The sequence below is a fragment of the Mobula hypostoma genome, chromosome 26, assembly GCF_963921235.1.
Source record: "Mobula hypostoma chromosome 26, sMobHyp1.1, whole genome shotgun sequence".
NCBI classification, from domain to species: Eukaryota; Metazoa; Chordata; class Chondrichthyes; order Myliobatiformes; family Myliobatidae; genus Mobula; species Mobula hypostoma.
The window spans coordinates 20897854-20919012 of NC_086122.1; the positions used below are offsets into that span (position 1 = coordinate 20897854).

General features: G+C 36.3%; 1 protein-coding gene across 7 annotated transcripts in view; it reads right to left on the bottom strand.

Annotated features, from left to right (window-relative positions):
* LOC134338194 (zinc finger MYM-type protein 4-like) overlaps window positions 1-21159 on the bottom strand; it is a 228336-nt gene that overhangs the window by 70141 nt on the left and 137036 nt on the right. For all 7 annotated transcript variants that reach the window (XM_063033844.1, XM_063033847.1, XM_063033846.1 and 4 more), the window contains 4 exons: window positions 16463-16625; window positions 13399-13611; window positions 5583-5733; window positions 4459-4574 (listed from right to left, as the gene is read on the bottom strand). In XM_063033844.1, coding sequence (XP_062889914.1) covers window positions 4459-4574; window positions 5583-5733; window positions 13399-13611; window positions 16463-16625 — 643 coding nt within the window. The remainder of the gene's footprint in view (window positions 1-4458; window positions 4575-5582; window positions 5734-13398; window positions 13612-16462; window positions 16626-21159) is intronic.

Genomic DNA, 21159 nt, shown 5'->3' on the forward strand with positions numbered 1-21159 from the left:
GCTGAGAGCATTGAGGGGAAAATAGGTAGTATGTAGACGAGAGGGAAGGAGGTGAGAAAGACCTGGTAGGTGATGGGTAGACCCAGATAAGGGAAAGAAAATGAGCAAATGGAACCAAATGAAGGAAGAGTGATGAGTCTAGGTATAGGGCTGGAGAGATGGAAAAGGTGAACAATGGGAGAAAGCTTATTTTGACTGGTTGGAGTATTAAGAGAACATTAGTCTCGTTGGTTCCCTGAAATTGGAAACTTCCATGTTCATGCTACTGGGCTAAGGCTACCCAAGTGGAATATGAAGTGCTGTTTTTCCAGCCAGCCTGAGGCCTCACTGTGACAGCGAAGGTAGTGGAGGACTGACAGGTCAGTGTGGGAAGGGGATTTTAAATGACAGGCAACCAGAAGTTCAGGATTCCAGCGCATGAGTGCTCGACAAAACAGGTTGCCTAGTCTACACTTGGTCTCGCTAACGTACAGATCACATCGTGAGCACTGAATGCAAAAGAACAGGGTGGAGGAGAAGCACGTGACTCTTCAAATGGAAGGGCTGTCTGGACCCCTGAATCATGGCCAGCGTTGCACTTCCTACAGTTGCAGGGAAAAATAACAGCGTATGGGAAGGAATGGTTGGGACAGATGAGTGGACCAGGAAGTCATAGATGCCTGCAGAAGAGAGCAATCCCTGTGGAAACAGAAAGAGGTTTGGGGTAGGTGGGAGCTTTGCCATGGCCCAGGTAGCTCACAATTGAATATTCCAATGTATATTAAGTGTATAGTTCGACTTGAAACAAACCTCAGCAAAGGCAGGAATTATTTTAAGCATGTAAGCTTCTATTAAGTGCACAAGGTTGCAAAATTATATTGATAAAGATGTGGCCAATTTCACACTGAAGTATAAACAGAATTTAACAAAATGGGAAAAGTAAAATAAAACAGATTAACAAAAATGTACACAGAGCTTAACTCATTAAGCAGGCTAGGTTTTCATTGTAAAACTGAGGGGAAGTTATAAAGTTTAGCCATTAAAGAACTGCCAGAAAGATCGCAAACCTTCTGCGTTACATCTAGTATTGCTTTCTGTCAAAATATTAACAGATGAAATGCCCCATTCTAAATTTTCTGATAGTCATTCCCCAAAAACAATATGGGGAGGGGGTTAAATATTTGCAAAGACTGGCTTATATGAACTAATCAACAGAAAATAAATGGACCACTTTTTAATTCATGACCAGTAACTATAAGGATACCGGAACAGTCCACCTTGTTGCACATTTGCTGTTAATCCAAATATAGGTGGATTAATACACTGTGAGGACACAGTGAGCTTGCAAATACATAGGTTATGTGAGTGACCAAGTTGATAAAATGTGATTTCCTGTCGTTTTGTTCTCTGTATTCAAAGAAGCAGATGTCTGCATGGGAGGCAGTGCAGAAAAGGTTCTCTAGTATGAATCCTGGGATGATGAGGTTGAAGTGCGAAGAAAGACTGAACAGAATGGGCCCATGTATATACAGGTATAGTCGAATAAGCAGTAATCTTACTGAAACACAAAAAGGCATTATATAATATATGCTGAGAGGATATTTAACATAGCAACTAATGTGCACTGTTTCAGAATAAGGATTCCCCATTAAAGACAGAACAAGATCTTTGGGGGTTCTGAATTTTTGGAAAAGACAAAGAGGTGGAGACATTCAATGTTTTCAAGTCAGAGATCAATAGATATTTAAATTACAACCAGAGAGCCTCATTCAACAATTTCAAAACAGCTTCATCTCCTCCACCATCAGATTTCAGAGCCATCCATGAACAACAGTTCATTATTCCTTGTTTTTGTACTATTTGTTTTGTAATTTATAGTAATTTATTGTCATCGTACTGTACTGCTGCCACAAACAAGAAACATATCATATAAAACAGAGATAATAAATCTTATTCTGGTTCTGAAAAAAAGTTTAGCAAGAGAATGGGAAGTGAGCCAAGACAGGATCTTATTGAATGGCAGAACAGGCATCAAGAATTGACAAGCCTACTCCCACTTGGCAAATAAGAGACCATGATGATCTATGATCGTAAAGCTCTCAACTGTTAACCCCTAATTGATACTGTTTGAATTATTCATTTGGTATAGGATTATATAGTATCTGCACTTCAACATGAATTCCAATTAATAAAGAATAAACTGTTAAATTCCCATCATGAAAGCCAAGACACATAAATCAGGAACACCAACATAATATAAAGCAGCATCAGTAATGAACACAGAAAGCTAACTGGATCACTATAACCCCTAATAAAAGGCATAATCTCCTCCAAGTTTGATCTATATGCAGCTCCTGTATCATTCTTCTTAACTGTCCTCTCAAAATAGCCTTGTAAAACATTTTGTTACATCAATCTTTAAAAGGAATGATGGTTCAAAAAACAGACCTGCTGTCATAGCTCCAAGGCAGCTGGGGATGGTCACTGACCAGCAGCAGCACCCAGCTGCCCCAAAGCATTCAGAGAGCTTCATAATCTGATTTTTTTTAAACAGGAAACTATATAATGGTCAGCGCATTATAGCAGTTCTGATTAAACTGCTACTTTCTCCCAAAAATGTTGCCTGACCTGAATATTTCTTCGATTGTGTTCAGCTCAAAATCAAATGTATGATTAAATAATAATGTAAATTAATGAAATATATTCAACCTAAAATTTAATACATTTATATTTTTCATGCAGCCCCATTTAATACGAAAGCAATCACCTAATTTGACTGGGTGTGTTGAATTTGCTAATTTGTCTAAACCAACTGACCTTGTCTGACCAATTAAAAATTAGTCCACTTATCAATTACAAGTTCTCCACTGTGTAAATTCCCTGAACAACAGTCAGGTTTGTAATTCAAAGTATATCTTCAGATATTTCACACTTCAGACGTTTAGCATAAGCAGGAGTTCAGCTACAAAAGAGGCAGAAGTGAAAATAAGACACACTCGAAGATGGTGAAAAGAAGCTCACTTTTCTCACTTGCAAATCCAGTCAGTTATGATTGGTAACAACGTCTACTCCACAATTTCCATCAGCACAGGTGTCACACAGGATCTCCCTGCTCTACTCGTTTACTCTTACGATTGTGTGACTAAGCACAGCTCTATTGCCACATTTAAGTTTGCTGACAACACCACTGTCATAGGTCAAATCAATAAAGGAAGGAAATTGAAAATCTGGCTGGGCGGTCCCAGAAAAAACCTCTCATTCAATGACAGCAAGACCAATGAGATGATTATTGACTGCAGGAGGAAGAAACTGAAAATCCATGAGCCAGTGTTCACCAGGGGATCAGAGGTGGAGAGTGTCAGGAAATTTAAATTTCTTGGTGTTATCACTTCAGAGAACCTTCCCTGGGCCCAGAATACAAGTGCAATTATGAAGAAATCACAGCAGCACCTCTACGTCCTTACGAGTTTGCAAAGATTCAGCACAACATCTAAAAATTTAACAAACTTCTATAACAGTGTAATATTGGAGAGTAATATTGACTGGCTGCAGCACAGACTATTACAGAAACACCAATGGCCTTGAGTGGAAAATACTACAATATGTCGTGGATACGGCCCAGTCCGTCACAGGTAAAGCCCTCTCCACCATTGAGCACATCAACATGAAACGCTGTCACAGAAAAGCAACACCCATCATCAGGGACTCCCAGCACCGAGGTCATGCTCTCTTCTCACTGGTGCCATCAGGAAGGAGCCTCGGGACTCACAGCACCATGTTTAGGAACAGTCACTACCCTTCAATATTCAGGCTTTTGAACCAAAGGAATAACTTCACTCATCTTCACTTGCCCCATCACTGAAACATTCCCACAACCTATGGACTCACTTTCAAGGGCTCTTCATCTCATGTTCTCAATATTTATAGCTTATTTATTTATTTTTACTTATTTCTTTTTGTACATACAGAGCTTGTTGTCTTTTGCACACTGATTGAATGCCCAGGTCAGTGTGATCTTTCATCAATTCTATTATGATTATTATTTTATTACAAACTTACTGAGTATGCCCACAAGAAAATTAATCTCAGGGCTGCAGATGGTGACATATTTGTACTTCGATAATAAATTTACTTTGAACACTATGAAGTCTCATGAACAACCAGATGAGTTTACTGGCACTGAAATGTAATTCAATAGGTCAGTTTTCCAGACTTATCTATACCAGCAAAATTTGTAAATAGGATCATGGGCATGTGGTAAATATTTTCTTTTCACATTAATGAACCTTTTTGTATTCCCCCAATTTTCATGGCACAAGTCAAAAGCAACACTGACTGCTAAAAATTGTGCATATTATTCGAGTGTTAACAATTCTTACAAGATATGGTATTCAAGAGCTCAGATGAGGAAACCCAGGAACAGAGAAGGCCTGAAAAATGCTTTTCAGAATTTGAAACAAGTCTTTAATAAATTCTCACCTGAAAAGAAGCCACACAATTATAACTGCAGAAGTTCCGAATACTACCATCAGACATAGCAAGGTGGTATTGAGGTGTCACTGTCATTTTACAGTAGTTGCACTGGACACTGGTACCTAATTGATTAAAACACAAAATCATATTATATTCAATAGCACTAAATAATCAACAGCTAAATTAACATATCCACTAAAACCAAGGAAACAGAGTATCCATTAATGAACTAAACAGTTCGAGTACAAGCCAAAAAAGTTGTAATACTTTGTATTTCTAATGCAACATGTACTTCCAGATACACAATTGCAAGAAATTAATAAAAACATACTATAACAATTCTGTCAACATTTGATTACAGGTGCATGTACCCAAATCAAATTTAAAAAGTCATTAAATTTTTTAAATACAGTAAATTTTTTAAATACAGTAAATATTTTGCTGCAAATGTATTGTAGTAAAAATTTTATCTTGCCCGAAATTTAGTGAATCTTTTTTTCTATTCAACCATTCTAACTGAAACAGCAAAAAAAAACATCAAAGCCCATGTTCTTTCAAACTATTATTAAACCCTTGAATTGCAAGTCAACTCATCAGCAAGGCATGATTGCCCTTTTATCATTGATGTTTATTCTACCTCCCCTCTCCCCCAAAGGCTATATGATATGTCTTCCCAATCTCAGGAGAGAGAATTCAATGGAATTGGCTCAGAAAACAAAACCTGCTTCACTGAAGGAGGCTCCCTTATGCAGGCAGATCTACTGCTGTTGCATGGTTTAGCATAAAGCCAGAATCATGTAATGTATGTCAAGGCTTATCCCTTCAATTACAATCTACAGATGCTGAAAATCCAAAGCAACACACACAAAATGCTGGAGGAACTCAGCAGGCAAAGCAGCAACTCTGGAAAAAAAAAAGAGTACAGTTGTCGCTTCAGACAGTGATGTTTTCCGTACTCCTTTCCATGGATGCTGCCTGGCCTGAGTTCCTCCGCATTTTGTGCATGTTGCTTATCACTTCAAAATTGGTTTTGAAGTCATACTCATAGATGTATCTCAGAGGTGCGGAATGCACAAATAATTAAAATTCCTTAAAGCTTGTGTTAATAGTTAAAGAAATTATATCACTACCTTGTGTGGTTACCATTTGTACTCGATAGGCTGAAAGGCAGTTAACTGAGCAAAAATGTTCAGTTTTTCCAAAAGAGTTTATGTTTTCAACCATTTCAGTAGATGCCCTCAGAGATTTGCACCAAGTGCATGGAGTAATCTTTGAATATTTCTGTTGTGAGAATAAACAGTATTAAGTGTACAAAATTCCATTATTTTACTTTCTCAAGATAATAATAAAAGGGAAGTCACTCAGCCCATTTAATTAATTCAACACCAGCATCTTTATCATTGAGCACAGCACAGTCTGATGGATAAGTCTGGAAAGGTGATAGAGGAATTGGAGGAGCTACAGAGAAGAAATTAGTTCACTAATCTTCTATCTGTCCCTTTCTTTTCTACCAAAACAAAAATTCCTCACTGAAAGAGCAATAGTTGTGCATAGAACATATGAATAATGACAAATGAATCTGAAATTCAAAATTCAATCCATACATTTTTTTATTCATCTTCCTAAGCTTCATGACCCAAGTATCTCAGGTAAGTGGTCATTACTTTTGGTTAAGCTAAATTGCACAGTCAAGTCTAGTGATCCCTTTAGGTTGTACATTCAAGTCTAAAATACCCTTATCTGGTCTATGTACAAACACTTTAAGAGGTCAATTGGCAACAGTCAGAAACAAATACTTTAATGAATTCCCATCTCTCTAGTGCTATAATCAATCATAACTCAATCCAGGTTGCATTCATATCTGGGTTTGTATGGCTCAAAAGATTGCATTCAAATCCAAGGTTTGTGTGGCATGGTAGAACATTGAACAGTACAGCTCAAGAACAGGCTCTTCAGCCCACAATGTCGTGCTGAACCAAATATATTAGTAATCAAATGAGGACCGCCCCTGTCTGCTAATGGAGTAGCAGTATTTTTCTGCTGCTCTTAGTTTTCTTTCTTTCCCCCTAGTTTAAGCTTTGAATTTAAAATTTTTACTTGTTGATTCTTGAGGGCGATCAATATGTCTATGTCTACAAGAAGTGGGAAGAATTTACCTAAACCTAGTGATAAAGGTAATGGGAAAGGAAAGGTGCAAAAGGAAGGATCTGATGAAATGCCATCGTGGGCTGAAGATATCATTCGGACACTGAATTCAATTAAGGATCAGAATGGATCAATTAAAGACCAACTGGAAAAGAATAGTAATGAAATGAAGTCATTTCTGAGAAAACTTAAAGACCTGGAAACTCAAGTTATTTCACACAAAGAGGAATTGAAGATAACTAAGCAAAAGTTGTCTGAAGCTACAACTCGTTTGGAAAGATATCAAAATAAGATTATAGACCCGGAAACTAGGTCTCGACGAAGGAATATAAGAATTGTTGGGCTGCAGGAACGAGCTGAAGATGAAGATCTAACGGCTTACCTTGGTAAGCTTTTCCACACTTTATTTCCTATCATTCTATCAAAGCCGCCTGCTATAGAAAGGGCACATAAGGGCGTTTATCTCAAAATCGAAGGACTCCAGTAAACCAAGATCTGTTCTGGTTTGCTTTCATCACTTTAAAATTAAAGATCAAATAATGCGACAGGCAAGAAAACAGAGAGTTTTTAGATTTATGGAATCTGAGCTCCGCTTCCACAAAGATTATCCAAGAGAGATAATGGAACAAAGATCAAAATTTGCCCTGGTAATGAAACAAGCATATGATAAAAATCTTTTCCAGTCTCTGAGGTACCCGACAAGAATTAAAATTTTCCCTGCTAATTCTCCTCCTCGTACTTTTTTTGATCCAAAAGCTGCACTGGATTTTGTTCAGCCATTACCTGCCGTTGTCACCGACGCCGCTGTTGAATGATCCATCTGAAAGGCTGTTTGGCTATTTGTATATTATTCGCATTTTGGCAAGAAGATTTCTGAAGGTCACTTGTATATTTCATCGAGAGACTAATTAAAGAACACAGAGCATTGTTCTTTATTGCATATTATTGGTTTTCCCTTGGAAAGATTTATGGTTTAAGTATCTCTGCTCAAATGATCTCTGGACATCTTATGACTGAGGGAAGAAGATAAGGCGATTTGTTCCTTTAATTTAATACTTGTTAGCTAATTGGTAGTTTTTTCCTACTAATAGGGCTTTTTATATTTTTTTTCTGTTTTATTATAACATTTTATAATTGAATTTAAAGCTTTTTTAAGGAATTAATATTAAACTTAAACATGGCGCTGTTTTTTCTCTCTAAGAGATAACATTATTTTGGTTCTTTCTTGTTTATTAGTCGATGGAATGTAAATACCTTTTTTTGCCGAGACTTTATTGTCTTTTTCACAAGGTCACTCTACTTTTTTTTACTAACTGGGGGGAGGGAAAGAAAACACAGACAGAGCAGTCAGCAGCTTTGAATTCTATCGTAGATCGCTTGCCTTTTTCGGGTTTCTGGGTGTGGGTGGGGTGGGTTTAGAGTTAGGAGTTTTTTCCCATTGGGTGGTTCCGGAGCATGCGTGTTTTTTTATTTGGTTGTATTCTTCATCACCGCCATCTTTGATCATCCTGTATTGGTATGTGCTCTGTGCATGTATAAAGTAGAATGAAATTATAGTATGCTGTTCAAACTGATTAATATAATAAGTTGGAATGTACGTGCTGGAATCATCCTATTAAACGAAAGAAGACTTTTAAAATTATTAACCGATTCCAACCTGATATAATTTTTGCTCAAGAGACACATATCAGGGCGGGAGATCAAAATAGATTTTTTAGATGGTGGAATGGTTTGCAATTCCACTGTACTTCTCAGAGTAAAACAAAAGGCGTGTCTATTTTCATTAAACCTAACATATTTATTCAAGAGGATATTGAATCAGATTCTAATGGTAGATTTTTAATTGTTAAAGGAACAATCTGTAACAGAAAAGTTGTTTTGGTTAATTTGTAAGGTCCTAACTTAGATGATCCTTCTTTTTTTAAAGGTATTTGCTTTACTGCCTGACTTAAATGAATATATGCTCATAATGGGTGGAGATTTTAATTGCTGTTTAAATCCTATGATTGATAAGAGCTCAACCAATCAGCGACTTCCAAATGGATTCGCGTCATTTATTAATTCCTTTTTGATTGATTTTGGGTTGATTGATTTGTGGAAGTATCTTCATCCCGATAATAGAGAATATTCTTTCTTCTCACACATTTATAAAAAATATTCGAGGATCGATTATAGTATAATTGATCCCCGCTTCTTGCCTAGTGTTAAAACTTGCAAATATGACGCTATTGCTATATCTGATCATGCGCCTCTGAGTTTGTCTTTGGAATTTGAAGATGTCATTCTTGCCCGCCCACCTTGGCACATGTCTCAGACATTATTGCAAAACTCTGACTTTGTCACTTTCATTGAAACCCAGACAAAAGAATTTTTTCTTTTTAATGATATAGGGGGTATGTCTAAATTAGTTTATATGGGATACATTTAAAGCATTTTTATGTGGTAAGATTATTTCTTATTCAGCTAAAAAAAAACAAAGTAAAGCAGAATTAGATAGAATTTCAAAACAAATTAGAGATTTAGATAATATTTATGCAATTTCCCCCAATACTGATTTATTTAAACAAAGGGTGGAACTTCAATCACAATATAACCTGTTATTAACTCATCCCATTGAAAGTTATTTGCTTAAGTTAAAGAGCCAATTTTATATGTCTGGAGATAAAAATAATAAACTGCTTGCATTTCAATTAAAAATGGCTGCAGCCAAAAGGCAAATCATGAAAATTCGTAGGAAAGATGGTACCTTAGCTCAGGAATATAAAGAAATTAATAAGATTTTTCAAGATTTTTATGCTGAGCTATATAAATCTCAATGTCCGTTAGATTCCTCTAAAATGAATGTTTTTTTTACAAAAGATTGCTTTTCCTAAAATCTCGGCCGAGGATCAAAAGGTTCTCGATGCTCAAATTACTGAAGCCAAAATTCATAAAGCTATTTTTTCAATGCAATCTGGTAAGTCCCCAGGACTTGATGGCTATCCTGTAGAATTTTATAAAAAATTTGGAAAGTTGCTCTCTCCGTATATGTTTGAAATGTTTAAGGATTCTTTTGTGAAAGGTGACTTACCCTCTACTTTTTATAAGGCCTCTATTTCTTTAATTCTTAAAAAAGATAAAGATCCTACTGACTGTGCTTCATATAGACCTATTTCATCACTGAATGTTGACGATAAGATTTTGTCAAAGATAATGGCCAATCGGTTGGAGAATATTTTGGGTAAAATTATTTGTAAAGATCAAACAGGCTTCATAAAGGGTCGCTATTCCTTTTCAAATGTTCGGAGACTATTTAACATTACATATTCATCCTCTTCTAAAATTCCACAATGTGTTGTATCTTTGGATGCTGAAAAAGCATTCGACCAAGTCGAATGGAAATATTTATTCAATGTTTTAGAGAAATTTGGCTTTGGTGTTAATTTTAATAATTGGATTAAAATGATATATAAAGCCCCTATTGCTACTGTTGCCACTAACAATCGTAGGTCTCCTTTTTTTCAGCTTTCACTGGGGACAAGGCAAGGCTGTCCATTAAGTCCTTTGTTGTTTAATTTAATATTAGAACCCCTTGCTATTGCTCTTCGTCAGGCTAAAAATATCCATGGAATCCTTGTGAATGAGACCATGCATAAGGTCTCTCTTTATGCTGATGATTTATTGGTTTATATATCTAACCTTGACAAGTCCATTCCTGCTTTGCTAAAATTATTTAATGAATTCAGAGGTTTTTCAGGATATAAAATAAATTTTAGTAAAAGTGAATTGTTTCCTTTAAATGATTCTGTCTCTATATATGATAATACTCCTTTTAAAGTTTCAGACTCTTTTAGATATTTAGGTATTATAATTACTAAAAAATATAAGGATCTTTATGAAGCTAATTTTGTTCCCTTAGTAGACTCTATGAAGTATTTATTTAGTAGATGAAATCCACTTACATTTTCACTTGTTGGTCGTATTCGTATAGTTAAAATGATGATTTTATCGAAATTTTTATATTTATTTCAGAATATTCCTGCTTTTTTGACTAGAAAGTTTTTTGATCGGATTGATTCTATTATTTTATCTTTTATTTGGAATAATAAAAGACCAAGAATTAGTAAATGTCATTTACAAAAATTGAAAAAGGATGGAGGTCTTGCTTTGCCTAATTTTAGAATGTATTATTGGGCTGTTAATCTGCGATATATGTCTTTTTGGTTATATTGGGTTGATAAGAGTGATCGGCCAATTTGGGTAGACCTGGAACTAAAAGTTGAAAAACAGTTTTATTTAACCTCGTTATTGGGAGCTCCTTTACCTATGCAATTAGGTAAAGTTGTTAATTTAAACCTATATCCTGTGATTAAGTATTCTTTACAAATTTGGCTCCAGTTCCGCAATCTTTTTAATCTTAAAAAATTTAAACTTTGTAGTTTAATTAACTGAAATTACTTTTTTAAGCCTTATTTGAGTGATCCAATTTTTTTACTTTGGAAAAATAAAGGTATTAATTCTTTTTTGGATTTATTTAAAGAAGATAGATTGATGTCCTTTGAACAATTAATTGATAAATATTCTCTTTCATACTCACACTTTCTGCAATACCTTCAAGTTAGATATTTTTTACAAAAATATTTAAGTAATTTCCCTTACATATTGGAGGCTGACCTGTTAGATACTATTATGAGTATGAATCCTTTGATTAAGGGTTCTATTGGAAGAATTTATAATTTATTATTACAATGGGATAAGCGTCCCTTATCTAAGATTAAACAGGATTGGGAAAAGGAACTTAATTTGACTTCTATGATGGAGGACTGGATGCGGATATTGAAGTTGGTTAACTCTTCTTCAATTTGTGCTAGCCATTCATTGATTCAATTTAAAATTGTACATCGTTATCATTTGACAAAGGAGAGACTTTCTAAAATCTTTCCTAATGTTGATAGTCATTGTGATAGATGTAAAACTGAGATAGCTACACTGACACATATGTTTTGGTCGTGTTCTATATTGGAACAGTTCTGGAAGTCGGTTTTCTCAACAATTTCTAAAGCACTTAAAATTAATTTACATCCTAATAAACTAACTGTGCTTTTTGGAATAGTTCCTCAAAATATTCAAGGTATTTCTGTGTCCGACCAACATGATATTGCATTTGTTACATTGATAGCCAGGAGGGCCATTTTGTTGAAGTGGAAGGATACATCAGTTCCCACTTTGTCACAATGGTTCTCTCAAGTGATGCTATGTCTTAGTTTGGAGAAAATTAGAAGTCGAACCTTTGAACCTTTATTTGATTTTGAGAAAAGATGGGGCTCATTTGCTCGTTATTATCATTTGAGTTAATTGATATAATTTTTCCATGATCTAATTGTAAATTTTTTTAGTATATTTTCTTTCCTTGCTGGCGGTTTGATGTTTATTTTTAGAAGCTTTTTGTATGACGCATGGCTCCGGGGTTGTACACCTAATGGGTTCTCTTTTTTTTTCTCACTTTTCTGCTCAGTAGATTTTTTTTTGTTATCACAAAATTTTGTTTTCGATCTTTAAGATGATGGGGTTTTTTTTGAGGCATTGTAAGTGTTGTTACTTCGATGTACTCATGTTATTTTTCCTATATATACAATAAAAAGATTTGAAAAGAAAGAAAGTAATCAAATGGCTAACTAACTAATCCCCTCTACTACACAATGTCCATGTCCTTCCACTTCCTCCATTCATGGCCTATCTAAATATCTCTTGAAAGTCACTAATCTATCCACTTCTACCACCATTCCCAGGCAGCACATTCAAGGCACCCATCTCTCCCTGTGTAAAAAACTTGCCGCTCACACCTCCTTTGAAATTACCCCCCTCACCTTAAATGCATGCCCCTCTAGTTTTAGAATTTCAACCCTGGGAAAAGGATACTGCCTTTCTAATCTATGCCTCTCATAATCTTATAAACCTTTTCATCAGATCTTCCCTCAGCCCCTACTGCTCCAGAGAAAACAACCTAAGATTCTTCAACGTCTCATGATAGCACATATCTAATCCAAGCAGCATCCTGGTAAACCTCTTCTGGACCCCGTCCAAAGCCTCAACATCTTTCCTATATTAGGGCAACCAAAACTATATGCACTACTCTAGATGCAGCTTAACTAGAGATTTACGAAGTTGCAACAAAACTTCCTAACTTTTGAATTCAATGCCTCGACTAACAAAGACAAGCATGCTATATGTCTACTGATCACCCCCATCAACCTGTGTAGCCACTTTCTGGAAGCTATGAACCAAGCAGTAAGACTGATCAATACCTCCACCCAGTAACTCCAGCACTACTTTAATATTTCCCCTCAGTCACCTTATGTACAGTCTAGCATCACTTTATAGACAAACAATCAATGTGTACAAGCTATCATTTATTTATATTACACACTATTTTTAATTAGTATTGCATTATCTTTTTGTGTGCTGCATTGGATTCGGAGCAATAATTATTCTTACATTTGTGTTTAGGAAATAACATTAAATCATCTTGAATCTTTGCTAATCTGAATTCCTTATTCAGCAAAATTATTGTGTATCAATAATTAGTATCTTATCAGATCCCACTAACGGCTTGAAATCTTCAATCAAATCACTCAATAATCTCCTATTTTCCAAGGAATACAAACCTACATCCTGTAATTTCTCCTCATAATTTAACCCTTGTAATCCAGGTATCATTCTGGTGAATCTACACAGCTTTTTGTCCAAGACTCATTTTAGGGTCGGGAAGAGGATTGAAGTCAGACTTCGCTATAGCTCTGCTGGCTTAAGGAGGCCACAAACCTGTTTAAATGCAGACAAACAAGCAGAACCACAGAACTTCTTACACTGCCCTTCAGTCTGAAGCATGTGGCATTGTGTTGACCCACTGTAACAATAAGCTCCACAGTTATCACAACAATTCATCGTGAGATTGTTTGCCATACGAAACTTGGAGAAACATATATCACTACAAAGTTTATGTACAACGTTCTGGTAGTTCACTTCATGGCGGACCTGAAATAAAAAACAAATATTTATGATATACCTCTGATACAGTGATGAACAACAGTATTCTAATAAACCATATTCACCAACAAAGCTACATGGATGTATATGGTTCTATCACCTCTGCTGCTAGCACATATCAGAAGACACACTTCCAGAGATATTTTTAAAATTTACTCTTGGGAAAATAATTCAGTACTGCTCTCATGCACCTCCTCACAACTGATTACAGAGTAGAAATGCCCACCAAAAATTGTCCTCTTGCTGCCCTATAATTAGCCAATGCTTGAGGCTGCTAAAATAAACAATGTATATAAAATGTGCGTATTTCAGTGATTATTCTTCTCAAAATCTCTCACCAACCTGTTATGACAACTGTACTCTGCAAGATACTTAAGGTTCAGATTCAACTCTATAAATGTATAACACCCTGGCAAAGGTTTCACTGCTAATGTAATGGTCTTTCCGTAGGAGCACTGCTAATGTAATAGTTTTTCTGTAGCAGCAGTGTTTGTGTTATGGCTAGAGATAACAGGAGCTTTGGAATGTGCGCCGTCCAATAAACGGAATTCTTTTTTCTTGTTGTGTGCCTGAGACCGAGGTGATCTGGCTTTTTTGTTCGGCAGAAGGTGGGGAGAGAAAATGCCAGAAAGGAGAAGTTGTAGACACCAGAAAGGAGTGGACTTGGAGTGGGGCAGGGAATCAACAAAGCCCTGGGAACTCAATGGAGGACCAGTGGAAGGGAAACCGTAAGCTCCAACTTGTGCACATTAAACTGTTTCATTAAAATGGGCCCTTTTCTAATTGTTTTACTTTACTAATCCTTCAGTCAAATTAAGAATTATAAAGCTAAATCGTTTAATTGCATATGGTGTACTGTCTGTTATCTCAGGGTACTGATTGTAACAGGGTAACACATCACGCAGCATCCACACAAACAGAAGGTTCTGCACCTCAATCTCACATGTTTGATGGAGCCAGTGACTGACTTCCCTAGACTTATGCAGCCAACATAACCGGAGGGTTACAAATGGATCTACCGGACAACATACATGGTAAAATTATGTATGATATATGAGCAGCGTCTGAGCAGCATCAGTGGAGGGAGATGGACAGTTGGTATTTCTGATAAGTACCCGTCACCTGGACTGAAAGTAAAGGGGACATAGGTACTATGAAGAGAAATCGAGCAAAAGCCTGTATGTGATATGTAGATCTGAATGAGGGGGCAATTGATTGGATGATACAAGTCGGGTAGTGGATAGGAGGGTGGTGATAGCAACAGTTGCTGGGTGCTGAAATTGGAGAATTCCATGTTCGAGTAATCTGCTCCCCATGCCTTTTTCTCTCCTCCTCATCCAGGGATAAACCCCTACTTTCCAGCTCCAGCCCCATCAACCACATTTTTTCTTTCTCTTCCACACACACTGTCTACACATCACCCACACACTCCTCTGACTGCGTCCCCTATCTCCTCCCCAGACTTCCCATTGGCCCTTTCTCCTTCTCTTATTTGGTTCCACTCTTCACCTTCCTTTCTTATCTGGTTCCATAACCTACAGCCCTTGCTGTCTTTATTGATCACCTCCCAGCCTTTGCTACTGTATCTCCAGCCTTCCTCTCTTCACCTGACTCCATCTGCCAATCAACCCCTCTTCATCTGGATCTAACTATCATTAATGAGCTCTTGCCCCAACATCCTCCTCATCTCTTTATACTGGTTATTTCACCTCTATACTTTCAATCCAGATGAAAGGCCTGCACCTGAAATGTTAACTGTCCATTTCTTTCCACAGGTGCTACCTAACTCATTGAGTTTCTCCAGTTAATTAGAACCATTGTCACTGCACACCAATGGCTCTGCTGGAGAGAGAGTGAAAAGTACAAAGTTCCTTGGTGTGTACATAACAGACAATCTAACACAGATCCACAGCACTTTCTCAACGATTCAAGAAGGCACAGCAACGCCTACACTTTGAGGAGATTGAGACGTACAAGGCTCTCCGCCCCATTCTAACAACTTCCTACAGCAGAACCATTGAGTGTGTCCTGTCTGGCTGCATCATTATGTAGCACGGAGACTGCAAAGCATCAAACTGCTAGACCCTACAGAGCATAGTAGAAACCACCAAGAGGATCACCAGGGTCCCCCTTCCCCCTACTTGTGACATTTACCAGGAGTGTAGACAAGAGTCGAAGGCATTGTTGAGGATCCCATCACCATTCCACAATCTCTTTGGTCTGCTACCATCAGGGAGGAGGTACAGAGCATCAGGACTAGGATCACTAGACTGTGTAAAAGCTTCTTTCCTCAGGTTGAGATTAATGAATACCCTGCCACCGCTAAGGTCTCATCACTAGGTCAGTGTGTTGTTTACCGTATACTGTACTGTGTACCCGTGCTGCATGCATTTTGAATTATATTTTCATAGCTTATTCATGGTGACATGTTAGTTATGTGCTGTGTGATGTGTTATATGTTTTGTGAGTGCACTGTGGTCCAAAGGAACATTGGGAATACAATATATTTGAACTTAAACTTGAAATAAAGTGCATTGGAAACTCTGGTAAGAACAATTCCATTGTGTGCCATTCTGTTACTTCTTGCAATACCATTTTGCTTTTTGAAGACATCTTCACAGATAATAGATTCTATTTGCTATTCTCTCAACTACTAAATTGATCTTTATTTCTACAACAGAAGATTTTCTTTGTTATTCAAAGATTGCAAGGAACTGGAACACAATTACAATGAAAATGCCACTTTCAAATTCCTCATGAATAAAATTCATAAAGTTGCCCACTAAACAGAAGAGGGTTATGATAAAAAAAACCAGGCACAAATAGATGTTTAACTTACAACAGACAATTTCTGACAAATGCTGCACTTGGTGGTGATATTACTAGTGGCTGAGGCAGGCTTCCTCTTCATCTCAATTAAGCACTTATGGTTACAGAATTCCTTGTATGGACCCCTACCGTCAATTTGACCCATTACTAGGTCCTTTGGGTTTGTGATTTCTCTGGGGGGACAAAAAGTGACATTTTTAAAAGAAATATTAACAACTTCACCATATTTAAAAAGCATATTAACTCAGTCCAAATATGCTGTTTTATAAAACAATTAAAATAAAACAATATGTGTGGTGTTCTTTTCCAAAATTCTAGCCTTAAAACTACTATTAGATTATATTGTCTCAGGATTGTTTGCCAAAAATATGATAGTGGAAAACTTACTAAAGTTTGAAACAAAGTACAAATGTTATCAGTCTATATAGATAACAATCCACAGATAAGTGTACAAATCAAATCCGGTTTTCTATTCGAGAGAAATATTTCCCTTTCTCCCATCTCAGGGAGTCACTTCTATTTGTTACTTTTTCATATTTCTCTATTTCCCCCGCAGTTGTTCCTTTCTTTAAATGGGTGGATTGACATGATGTTTGCTGTCACAGTGAAGTAACCGATTTCACTTACTGGTGGGTTTAAAGAAGTTCCTCACAATGGAAGCACAACAGTTGGAATGTGAAAACCTGGGCTGAATTCTAAGGCATATGATTTCAACTCAAAATCTATTCCAGGTGCAGGATAAGATAACTAACTATCAAAAACTGATCCTTCATCTTACCTATATGGAACACTTTGACTATGTGAACCTCTATGGAATTAGAATTTTATTCAAGGATTTATTTGTGACAAAACTCCCCAATGATCTTAAAAAAAAATCCACATGAAGACTAGCATCTTACGACAAGAATTTTATTCCTTTATGATGTTGTCAGTTCAATGTATTCTCCAGAACCCAACAAATAAGATGTTACTAAACAGGCTTTAAAAACTATCATATTAAGGACAACCATAACAAAATTAAGAAAAGCATCTTGTATTCATTTCTGAAAATCGAACGAGCAAAATCGACACAGATTGAGGCAGACACATTTTAAGTAGTCGCTGAAATATTGCAACATTTCAGACTTACTTTAAAATATTTTAACACTTGAAACATTTGAAAACAAGAAACTGCCATACACATAAAGGAAGGCCCTAGGCCAGATACGCCACCAAGTGCTAAATATGATTTGGTATGTCATTAAAAATTCATTGACCTCCAGCAATGAATAACTACTTTTCAAAGGATTACTTAACAAATTCTGGAATGATCAATACAGTTAATTTTTAATTAGTCTATTGTCACTGGACTACTGGCAAGAAATCTGGAACTTCAACATTAAGTTATATGCATTAAAAACTCAAAATTGCTGTCAATTTCAAATTAAAAATTACTGGTCAGACCCTGTAGATCACCAGACCACATTGAAGCAACAATAAATTAACCTTGGTTAGAATACAGCACAGATTTAAATTATGAGCATTAATTATACACACCGGCCTTACATTCTTTTCCAGTTTAATAGACTAATATTCGCAAAGAAGCTTATAGGTATTTCAAAAGCAAATAATTAAAAAATCTTTCATGGGGATTGAGCTACCAAAAGTCAGCAGAGTCATCATGACTGAAATGGTGACACTTTGCGTCAGACAGTTTATGATTTTGTAATGCTCTGGTTAAGATTTCTACTGCAATGTTATGAGGTATTTCATTTTAGTAATTTTCTGTAGAAGTACGTGTCCTGCTGGTAGAATGCTCAACTTAGGAATGTTATGTCAGCCAATCAGGATGGTGGGATCAGGAGAAGGTTCTAGAGAGAGCTAGATGGAGAGTAGTAGGGTCTGTGGTCTTTTGGTGGGAGATGCGGAGAAGATTGGGAAATATGCCAGAGGATTCAAACCGACAGGAAGATTCGAGAAGAAGGATTCCAAGATGGGAAGCGCTACCAGTGATTAGTGATGAGAATCCAGCGCCTTGAATAATGGTCTTATCCAGCTTTTGGAAGAGATGAGCTCCAATAGTCATGTGCACATTTAGACTGATCTCGCTGTAACGGCCCTTTTTTTCCCCCTTTCCCTTAATAACTATTTGATAAAACTGAAATTGGTAAATATACTTCCTTTATGATTTTATGCTGGTGTATGATTTGTCATTTCTTGGCAATTGGTAATTCTGTATGGGCTGTATTTACACAGTATTTGCTCAAATCGAGGTCCTGTTAATCAGAACATCCCAACTTCCCAGTTTGGTTGAACTTGAAATCATAGCAACCCAAGATGCTTGTTGTTATAAAAGTGGCCTTCTCATTGCTGAGTCACGTAGTTGTGAGCAGAGTTAGCTACCCAGCCAAGTTTGCATACAAGCCCAGTGAGAGGGTTACAATTTTATAAGAAAACAGGATATCGTCTTAAAATCTGATTTAAGAGAGTTCATTAAGTCTGATATCAGGAACTACCTTTTCAACATAATAGCTCATTGAAATTTAGATTATTTCCCTAAAGGGATAGAGATGTTGAGTCAACTTTAATCTTAGTAACAGTAAGACAAATTACAGCAGCTGCTGTTCATCAGTGACCACACTGGTCAATTGCAGTGGCATTAGATTTTCCCAAGGAAAGCAAAACTTTGCCCTAGCTCTGTGAATTTCAATGATTTTTCTCCTTTTAGGCAAGTGTCTGTCATCTCCAGGGTGACAAATGGATAAAACAGCTTTGAAATGACTACTGCAAATAAATGTCTAATTAACTGGATAAGATAAATATGAAACCATTTAACATGCAACATGATGCACATTAATAGGAGCATCAGAATTGTGAAGGGCTTCTCTGGGAGTGTTTGCATGAAGTACATCTTTATAACCAGACAGATAAAAAGGTGAACAACTGCTGGACTGGAGTAAGTAAGTGTACAAAATTAATTTAAACAGCATTCGGATACCCTCATGAAAAGGCACAACCTGCCCATGAATACAAAGGGGAGGTCAGATGATTTGAAGATCCTTTCTCGCATAGTTTGGTAATGGCCAAAACTGAGATTCCACCTCTATTTCTATAAAGGGAACTTCCACTTTACAACATAGATATAAGTGGAAAATCCAGCTGATTTCAGACACATTGCTATGCTATTGCATCTATTCAGATTGGACTTCAAATAAATTTAAAGTTGTTGGTATTTCCTTGCATGACAAAGGAGAAAAATATAAAACAGGCCTTTTCTGTGGTTAAGAAAAAGATATTCAATTAACTCTGGCTTAAGGATCTCAGAATATCTGAAATATGTCAAAAGTCAATAGTTACTTTTGATATGTAGTCACCAGTACAGAGCAGGAAGAAGTGCCTGCTAATTTTCACGTGACAAAGAGATAAATGATCAGATATTGTCTCAATGACACTGCCTCTGGGATAGGTTTTGGGCATGAAAGGGAATGCTCATGTTCGTCTTCAAAATAGTCCCATGAATTCATTTACCTGAACAGGAAGAAGAGATTTGAGATCTTATCCAAAGCATCTTACGTTTAATATACTGGATTTTTGGATAAGGTTTTATGTTCAAAGTCTCTAACTGGGACTTAATTTAATGATCTAATAATGAAGCAAGTGTACTTATAAATAAGTGAAGGATAAGCAGTTAATTATTCTGATTAGCTAAATGCTTCGATTTTACAACTACAAAAATGAGCAAAATTCAAACTTAAACCTGCAATGATCAATCCAAAAAAATCAAAGATGGGTTGACAGTCAGATACTCATTTCAAGAGCAAAATCTTTATCCTTTATTATTCCTTACTGAACCAAAAAAAGCTTGGTAATTAATCTATCTCCTGAAATACTTTAAGTGTACACTTTGGATTCAAGAGCACACAAGCCATCATTCTATAAATTCTAACTTGCGGGAAAAATTTAAAATCACATGGCACCGTGATTCTATGATATGTTCATAATCATTTTCCTGTTCTGTGAACACACAGGCAGCGAGTCAAAAAAAGTCAACTTTTTATATAGACTCTGGCTGATATACTGCCATTAACCAAAAAAAATTAGTCTGAGGTTTTGACAAACTTCATCTCATTATTGCTGCTAATTGATGAGTTAGTCAATGAGCTTATATAAAAGAAGATAGCTCTCTACCAAGCTGCTCAACAAAAATATACAATTGTTTTATTTGATCTACCACAAATGACAATTGGCAGGCGAAAGTAATCCAGAAATGTGGAAAGCCTAAATGAAGAACAAACATACACCAACACATGGATGTCCCAGTATATTTTGAGAATCTGCTATAAAAAATTTTAGATTTAAAAAAAATGAACCATCATTTCATCTTTGTTCATCAACAAACTTTGCTTGGAAAATTCAAAATTAAGAAATTACCCATCAGGTACACAAACATGTTTTGGAACTCATTAGACAAAAGTAATCTAATTTGTGCAAGTCCAATTTTCTCAATCAACTGACCTGGCATGACAAATTATCCTTATATGATATTTTTAAAAAGTTAATTAAAATACTTGAAGGTTTGTGTTTTGTTGTAAGACTGTATCTACTTACATGTTAGTGAACTAAAATGCTGGAGGTTTTGAAATTGTTTGACGATATCAGGACACACAAAGCCATATTTGCACTGCACAACCATCTTTCACTGATTGGGAATTTCTATGCTCACTATTA